The 9108-nt window shown below is 41.3% G+C and overlaps 1 protein-coding gene across 1 annotated transcript in view; it reads right to left on the bottom strand.

Annotated features, from left to right (window-relative positions):
• Positions 1-2214: 2214 nt before the first annotated feature.
• LIN9 (lin-9 DREAM MuvB core complex component) overlaps positions 2215-9108 on the bottom strand; it is a 31313-nt gene continuing 24419 nt past the window's right edge. The window contains 11 exon segments of the mRNA XM_040351345.1: positions 2215-2817; positions 3822-3871; positions 3873-3920; positions 3995-4042; positions 4044-4094; positions 4096-4134; positions 4136-4188; positions 4882-4996; positions 6533-6613; positions 6732-6833; positions 7158-7277. Coding sequence (XP_040207279.1) covers positions 2712-2817; positions 3822-3871; positions 3873-3920; positions 3995-4042; positions 4044-4094; positions 4096-4134; positions 4136-4188; positions 4882-4996; positions 6533-6613; positions 6732-6833; positions 7158-7277 — 813 coding nt within the window. The 3' untranslated portion in view covers positions 2215-2711.

The raw sequence follows: 9108 nt of genomic DNA, 5'->3' as shown, positions 1-9108 counted from the left end.
GTTGTAGCTAAAATGCATACTAGGTGCCTCAAAACAAACCTGTCTCAAAAGTATGGAGACTCCTGCAATTTGGAGGTGCCTGGCTTTCATGCTGATCCCCTGAAACAGGCATACAGATAATTGCAGACATTACAGATCTGCATACTTGTTCCAGGCCAGGGACTCCAAAATGGCTTGAAGCTAAAGAGTCAACACAACAGCCACGTCCAGGTAACTAGTAATTTTAGATAAGACATCAGCAATGGCAGCTACCATACATTTTTTATGGTAGAATCACTTTAATTTAAAAAGGCATAGCCCACCAGGTTTCAAGTCACATTCATATTTTGGGTATAACCTGAAACACAATAGCATTCCGCCACCCTCCCCCTTACTTGAATCATGGAGTGCTTCTCATAGAGCATCCAGTTTTTTTTAGTGTGGCTGTGCATGTCTTTGCCCAGAGACTGCCATGGCAGCAGAGGGATTCACAGACCACAATGGAGCACAAGTGCAATGTCGTCCCCACATTTGCAGTACATGTTTGCTTTTTGCAGCCCCATAAAAAAAAGGTCCTTGCTTCCATAGCAGGAGCTTGCACATTTAATGCAAAAATGTAATCTAGACACATATTTTAATATAATAATGTGGGAGAATTTAAAACATTTTTGCAAAAGGTGGACTATGCCTTTGGGTAACCCAAAGAAACGTTTGCATGTGAACAGGGCAAACAACCCCCCCCCCCCCCCCCAAAAAAAAACAACTCACCTTTATCAGTAGATGAACACCATTGGCATCTTCTGCTGGCACAGATCATTTCCCCCCTCCCTCCCCTGGAATTAACCTCAAAACAAGCAGACCTTTCCTGTTCATAAACCTGCCAACCAATCTCCATGCACAAGGATGATCAAAAATACCAATGTACATCTGCTTTCCTTCATTAGTATATGGAAGGCGTAAGTAAACGTTTGGTTTAAATCAACTACATACATTCTAAGTACATTAAAATAAAGGTGTTCAAAGTTTTACATTTTGTATTCTTCAGAAAATAGCTACAGCCTAAAAAAAAAAGTTTGCCCCTGCCAACATATTGTAGAGAAGGTCCCTTGCTGTCGGTGTGAAAGCAGTGGTCCTTTTGCAAAAGTCCAACATCCCCCTCAGTAGGGAGCATGAGCTCAGGGGGTGTGCCAAACTGCCACAGAGATGGCAGAGGAAAGGCTTTTCTACTAGGTCTGAGTGCTTTCTAAAGAAAGTGGAAGACTTAAATTTTGTTTTGATGCACCTGGAATGTATTTAGCAAAATTTAAAAACTGAAAGTTCAATCTCGTTATAAATTAGTTGCACCCTTTTGTTTCTCAAACATCCCAATCGAATGTAGAAGCAGAAAGAAAATAAAAAGGCATCTTGTGATGCTTGCCATTAAGCATATATACCCCATTCAGTAAAATCTTTGCTTTATATAGGTGATTAAAATGTACAGTACTGAAGTGTTTAAGTGTGAGAAGATGGCACTCCACTATGTTTGAGCAAAATAATTTGAATCCCTAAAAAACTACCTAGAAAAATCACTGTAGAAAGCCACATGTGGATCCCCAGCCACTGGTTGCAAATCACCACTGTACATAAAAACACAATGCACAGTGGGTACAGATTTCTTCTTAATGCAAACAGATCTTCTGGGATTCAATTAGCAGAAGGAAAACAGATTTGCCGATATATGGCTTAGCTGACACCAAACTTGGTCACGAACTCCTGGAATCCTACTGGATGAGGTCAAGAGCATGTGCAAAGTTGGACGCCCAACTAAAGTTTCAGTTGAATACAGCTAAACACATTCCAGGTAAATCAAAAAAGTAGGAAAGTACTTTCTGCTAGCATGCTGCAGAAAAGAACTCTTGTGCTCCGTGTGGAAGTGGTGGTCTCCCTGGCAGATTCCAGCTGTGACAGAGCTAGAGATCTCAACCAGCAGAGAGCATTGGCATGCTGATTGGAGATCTCCAGTTCTAACTCAACAAGGGGTCTATAGGACCTCTGCAGAGATACCACTGCTTCATGCAGATCAAGGATCCTTTACAGTATTATTCTGGCAGGGGACAAGCTTCTCTACTCAAGCTTTGACAATTTCTAAAGATCCTGGATACCTTTTGATTGGATGCACATGGAATATATTTTACGGATTTAAACAAAGTTTAGTTGGGCTTTAAGTGACCCCTAGCAACCAATCAGAATGACTTATTTGCTGGAATGAAGGCTGTAATATTAAATGCAACAGATAAAAGGAGCCTGTATACCCGTTGTACACAGTATGGCTGCCAGCCCTGCTTAAGCTGACAGCTTCAGTTTAAAAACGTGTTTGCCATGGGTTTGTGGGATTCACCTAGACACTTGCAGCTTACAGGATGACCACCTACAATTCTCATTTGTTTTCATGCAGTGAAAGCAAAATAAAGGCAGCCGATGACAAACAGCGACATCACCACGAGCCTCACAGGACAGTGGGGAGGGATGACGAGGTAAAAACCCGACAATGAAGAAAGGAAACGATGAAGGATGCTCTTTTCACAATATCTGTAGACTGGGTGGGAAGCAGCCTGGAAACTCCGTCCCTGCTATTCTTTGCCGTGTGTATCCATAGGACAAAGTAAATAAAAATATGCCAAGTTTTTAATGCTGGTTCATTTTAAATACAAAGAAGAGTCCATGTTTCTTCTATAGACAAGTTCGCCAGATTGTCAGTCTCTGTTGGTGTTATTGGCTGAGAAGGCGTGGAGATTTCCCATTTGACTCAGGCCGCTCTGGATATGTGCTACGTGGATCTCTACATTATTCTGAAAACAGCTGCAAAAAATAAAAAATAAAACAGATGGGTGCCATCATATTCTGAGGTCAGCATGATTTCTAATGCAGCAAAGAACTTATGTTGACTGGTAAGAACACTGCCTGCAAGAGTATGGTGGACTCCCTGCAGCAGTGGGCATATACATTGTCATAGAAGCTCTATGACTGGACAAGGGATTTGCAAAAGAAAGGCCTTCATTAAACAACAAAATCAGAACCAGACAGGGTTAATCACTTTTTTTTTTAAGCTAAAAAGGTGGCTAGAGATGGATCGAAATTCGGCAGAAGTCTATCATTAGATCGATTTCTGTTGAATAAACAACTTGAAAAACTTTTGTTGGCTGACGCAGCAGATTAGAATATTCCAACAGGGCTGAGTCCAGCTTTCAGAATACAATGTCCTGGTAGGTGGGTGTGGGTATTTGTGGAAAGAGGAATCTGTTCTATATAATAAAATAATAAATGTCTCAGCTTGCAGGTTAAAAAAAATAAAAAAAATCCATGTCCACTTTAACAAAATGTAACATGCACCTTATCGGGATCTGCTTTTGGGCTGGGCTTTTTTGTTTCTTTTTTTTTTTTTTATATATATATATATATATATATATATATATATATATGTCAACACACACACACCCTTTAAGCCCCCGATCACACAGTGCGATTTGACAGTTCCAAATTGCATGACAAGTTGCACAGAATTGTCAGCAAAAAAAAAAATTCAAATTGCCACGACTCATGTCGCAGCGACTTTGAAAAAGGTTCCTGTATTACTTTTAGCCAATTTCATTGCGATTTGCATAGACTGTCTGTTGTATTAAGTCGCAATCAAAACGGCAGTGCAAAAGCGCACGGATGTGTGGCCTTGAAATCGCACGATTTCAAAGCCGCACCTGTGTGAACAGGGGCTTACTGCATAATAGTAATAAATGTAAAAACTAGTCTAAAATACATGAAATACAACCAGACACAAAATGAAATAAGACGTCAGGCCTGACACATACCTGATATTTGAAGGGCTTATAGAACTCTTTATATCGTTTAATAGATCTGTTTAAAGATTTGAATTCAAAAGAATTCAGGTCCCCTCCTTCTGCCAGACACTGTAAAAGAAAAGTACAGCTCACAAATGATCTCTATACAAGCTGGGAAGTATGCAATGATGTTAAGGTCTTACTTTGATCTGTAGGAGGATAGCGGTGAGCCGGATTATGAGGTCTGTCAGAGCTCTCGTTCTGTACACATGACTGACCATTTGAGGTGTTGGCTTGGCGACCATCTCCTGGGCCTTTCTTCCTCACAACGCCGCCTCATGTCCTGTTGGCTGGTTTGCAGGCTGAAGGCCCTGATCTGGGAGCAAGCTGTGGAAGTTTGAGAGTGAGATTGGGTCTAATATAGAAGATGATCTGTCGCTGCCCATGCCATCACAAGGGATGTTGTTCATCCCCTGCGAGAGCAAAAAAAAAAAAAAAAAAAAAAAAAGGTAAAAAAAAAAAAAAAAAGAGAAAGTAATAAAAATAAAATTAATTAAATGCGCACAAAGGTCCTGCACACATATATAAACAGTGATCACACCATACGTGAGGTATTCCCACAATCACATCAAGTAAAACAATAATTCTAGCACCAGACCTGTAATTATGTATGTAACAGATGTGTTATGTATCCATTTACTGTAACATCTTTCATATTTAATCAAAATATCAGGTATTACAAACGTATTAAAGTATATCATTCCTGAAAATTTGCATTTGATAAAAAGGATGCAAAAATATCACAAGACAAAAAAATAAATAAAAGCAACAAGCCAACACTTATACGCCCCCAGGGCTTTTTATATTGTCTTTCGTAGATCTTATTTGGAGGCTTTAAGTAATTTCCTAGCAAAAAAAAAAAATGTACCTGTACAATATATGAGATGTCAGAACTTGCTTGGAGGGCAAAGTTGGTTAAACAAATGAAAATCTCTAGTTCTGATTGGTTACGTGTTCAGTTTAGCCCCACTGCTAGCAAACATCTTTATATAACTTCGATTACAAAAGGTTTCCTTACCTCATAGCAGTTACTGCTGAACCTTATGAAGAACCTTATTAAGATCTTTATTGAGTTGTTCCAAGTTCCAGACAAGGGTTGCATATCTCTTCTGAAACTCAATGCCAATCGGAGCAGAATAGGATTTCTGCCGAGAGAAATGTAGTTATCAGAAAAATTTCATTGTCACAATATTTTCATAACAGGTAAATGCATCCATTTACAAATTTCATGTAATGTTGGGATATTTTTTATGACAATAAAACCAGTCATATTATTGCGATTGTTGCCTGCTGCTGTTCTTTAGAATTTGAATTAGGCCATTCGAGTGCACTTGCTGAAATCCTTAAATATCAGTGTCATCTAGGAGATTCTTTAGTCACGTGGTCAGCCGCAGCCTAGTAACAAACACTGCAGCCTCCCAAATAAAGGCTAGTTTGGCAAACATGAATTCAGGAAGAGAGGGGGTGAAATATGGGTGAGAAGACTATGGGACCATTCACAAAGCACAGCAGGAAAGCGGCTCCACTGCTGGTTTCCCTTACCCAAGATGCTGGTGCCTGGACCCGAAGCCAATTGTAAAATCGGCTCGGGTGAAGACAGGTAATTGTCCTTATAATAAACTTGACTGCTGACGTTTAACTCTTTTCACTTACCTGTTCCAGGGTCCAGCGATGCAGGGGAACGAAGCCCTGCTCCTCTCCTCTTCCCGACATCGTCACTGTGGGCGCCTGGCTGTGACTGACCGGGCAATCATCTGGGACCTGTGATGTGTCAGATGATTGCTGAGAGGGAGGGTCACATGAATTTCCTTCCGGCGACACGGATCCCCGGGAGTTAGTGGGAGCTGAAACCCTCTAAAAAGATGGTTTCTGCTCCCCCTCCAAAAAAAAAATGACATGCCAAATGTGGCATGTCAGGGGGGGTCACCTTCCATTTTTGGGTGGAACTCCGTCTTAACGCTTACAAGAATGGATTAAAGAAAGTGCCCCACATTGAACCAAGAGTTTGAAAGTCACTTCCTGTCTATACCTGCAATGTCCAAGGGAGAAAAAAAAAAGAGCTGTAGAAAAAGTGTTCATCCTCCGAAGACACTAGCAAAAAAAAACTTAAGCATGCTGATATTAAGAGGGGCTGGCATACAGATTTTTCTTTTGTGCTTGCCATTGTCCAATTCTCTAATAGGCAGCAGTATAATCTAAAAGTTTAAGACATTAGGACCTTCAATGGACAAAAAACATTGAAGTCCTGCTTTTACTTTCTCACAGAAATCAGTAGATCACAGACTCGCTCCCTTTGAGTGGCAGAAACATAAGCTGCAGACCTCAGTGGCGACCTCAGGCCAAGTATCTGTCTCAGGCTCAGAGCCTACTACTGACCCAAAATACCAGTCTCTAAACTGCTGAATCACTGCTGAGGGTAGGAGGTGAACTCAGCACATAGTCACTGCCGGAAGGGGAAGCAGGGTGAACTGAGCTACAAGAATAACTTTAAATTATATCAGTATTGTCAACTGAGGATGAAATGCACCACAGTTCATAGCTACAGAGGTCACCAAGAACATGTTTTAAAGTTCATATTCTCCTTGCTAATATTAAAAAATGTCTACAACCTGTACTCAAGTTCACTATGGGGGAGGGTATGTGGTGTTTGAGACTGACCATGCAAAATAATTAGGACTTACTAGTTTTTCTGCTTCTGTGTTCATGTCTTTTAGTTGTCTGATGTGTTCTTTCTTGATCATAAGGATCTTTGATAACCTTGTCTAACAGCAACAAAAAAAAATAGAAAATGATTGTACGATGCCAAAATTGACAATAAAAAAGGCTACAATTGGAAACCAACATTTCAAATATTGCAGTATGAAGTTCTAATGTACTTACCACCTGAACAAGAAATTCCACTGGAAACCCCCCTATTGTGTTATTTTCTGTGCTGGACGATTTACTTTTCCAGGGAGATTGTGCCAACAGGATATCACTATCCTAAAATATGGTATAAAACATAAGCATCACAAAACAAAGAACACACTGCCATATGGTAAAATCTAAACAGAAAGACACACAGTGGAAGCAAATTGAAAGCAGCAATTTTAACTGCAAAAACATTTACGTGCAACAACCCCCCCCCCCCTACTTGCGTAGCTGGTACTAATATTTTATACCAATATATAATATTTTATGAATACAGTGCCGCATAGCAGCTTAGCTTTAATGTTACCATTATCTTTGAATTAACTTTCCTCAATGTTCTTGTTTCTACAAAATGAATAAATGGGGGGGGGGGGGGGGGGGGGAATAAAAACTTACCATAATGGGTGACTGGACAGGTGGAGGGTATTGTAACCGTGGTGGAGTCATGAACATTCTGGAAGGCCGCTGTTTTTGTCCAAAGGAAGCGATGGGCATCGTTTCATGTGGCTCATTGCTCTGCAAGATGTGTACAAGTTACAAACTTTCAAATAAAGCCCAATAAAGGGTTAGTATTCACCTTTTCAAAAAGAGAACACCCTACCTACACCCTTCCCACCCACTGCGTCCCTGCTGCACCAACTTCCACGGGCGATACAGTTTCATCGTCTATGCAGCCTGGTGCAGCAGTCCTGCAGTTCGATAACTGCACTGTTCTTTCCCTATGGGCACCAGGATGGGTCAAAGCATTCCCGAGTGGTCAGATCCTGCATCACCCACAGACGCAAATGCAGTGAGTGGGGAGGGGTTTTTTTTAACTCTAAATTTTTGCTGAAAAAGGTGAACTTGCAGTTTAAATCTCCAAACACTATTTTTAAAACAGAAGTTAAAGTTATTATAAAGTCTTTTTTTTTTTTTATATAAAAACATGTCATACTGACCTGCTCTGTGTAGTTGGTTTTGCTCAGATCCTCCTCTTCAGGTGCCTCTTCTGTTTTCCTGGCAGCCGCCCCTCCTGTTGAGTGCCCCTACAGCAAGCATCTTGTTATAGGGGCAACCAAGCCAAGCTGCAGCCACGTGTGTTCTTTCAGACACAGGGATGTGGTTTGGCCCTGCCCACTCCGACGATTGGCTGACTTTGACAGCAGCGGGAGCCAATGGCGTGTCTCAGCCAATCAGGAGGAAGAGTCCTGGATGGCTGAAACACATGTGGATGTCGCTGGACAGAGATGGGGCCCAGGTAAGTATAAGGGGTGCTTCTGCACAGGATTTTTATCTTAATGCATAGAATTTATCAAGATAAAAAACCTTCTGACTTTAGAATCACTTTAATACACTTTCTGCTCCAGCACGTTACTGGTGCGATTAGTATATAACCCAGGCTGTTGTGAAGATTCAGATCACCGGATTCATTAAATGCATGCTTAATGTCATTGGGCGGCCAAGTTCTTATAATGATTGACTGTTAAACCTTTGCTACACACATGCCAGGAAAGGAGAGAATATTTCCTTTACTTCAAAAAATGTACCACAGATATCCAACTGGCACGATGGAAAATGTTGTTCTGACAAAACTACATCTGATTTTTGCTTGTGGTCCTCTTACATAGTCATACAGATGTTTGTCAGCTTCCCACTGGAGGACTTCACGTGGGGCTGCCCAATCTCCAACATATTTAAGTAGTCCAGGCTGGTAATATTAACTCATCCCGCTTGACAATAGGAGAGACTGCGACAGTCCCACACAGGTAGAGAATTGGCTTTTCAATAAATGCATCTTTTACCATAGCCATTTGATATCTATGGTATCCCTCAACACAGGCCCGCTTTAAAAAGCAGATGTCCTTTACTGTGAAAAAAAAAAAAAAGCAGATGTCCCTGGCATCACTAAGGATAAAAAGTTATTAAATAGCTGAGGCTTCCATTAATATTTTAGCTGGTGATGACCAGATGGGAAAGTAATTTAATAACAGTGCTTTGTATGTGATGCAAACCTTATGAGGATCACCGGGGTTAGATCAGTTATGTACATTTAGATCTTGCTTTATTATGACCAAGTTAGGTAATGCCTTGTCTGACAAAGCCATGACTAGAAACAGTGGGCAGATGTGAGTGGGCCTTTATTTCCTGGTGGTTGAGCAGAGTATGTAAACTTACTTTAACCACTTAAGGACCGCCTCCTGCACATTTACGTCGGCAGAATGGCACGGCTGGGCACAGGCACGTACCTGTACATCCCCTTTAAGTGCCCAGCCGTGGGTCCAGGCCATGCGCCCGCGACCTGGTCCAAAGCTCTGTGGCCGTGGGACCCGCGAACCTGTTCGCCGACGGTGTCCCGCGATCGGTCACA

This window comes from Rana temporaria, chromosome 4 (assembly GCF_905171775.1).
Source record: "Rana temporaria chromosome 4, aRanTem1.1, whole genome shotgun sequence".
NCBI lineage: Eukaryota > Metazoa > Chordata > Amphibia > Anura > Ranidae > Rana > Rana temporaria.
The sequence above is the reverse complement of the archived record's forward strand: the minus strand, read 5'-3'. Positions and strand labels throughout refer to the sequence as shown.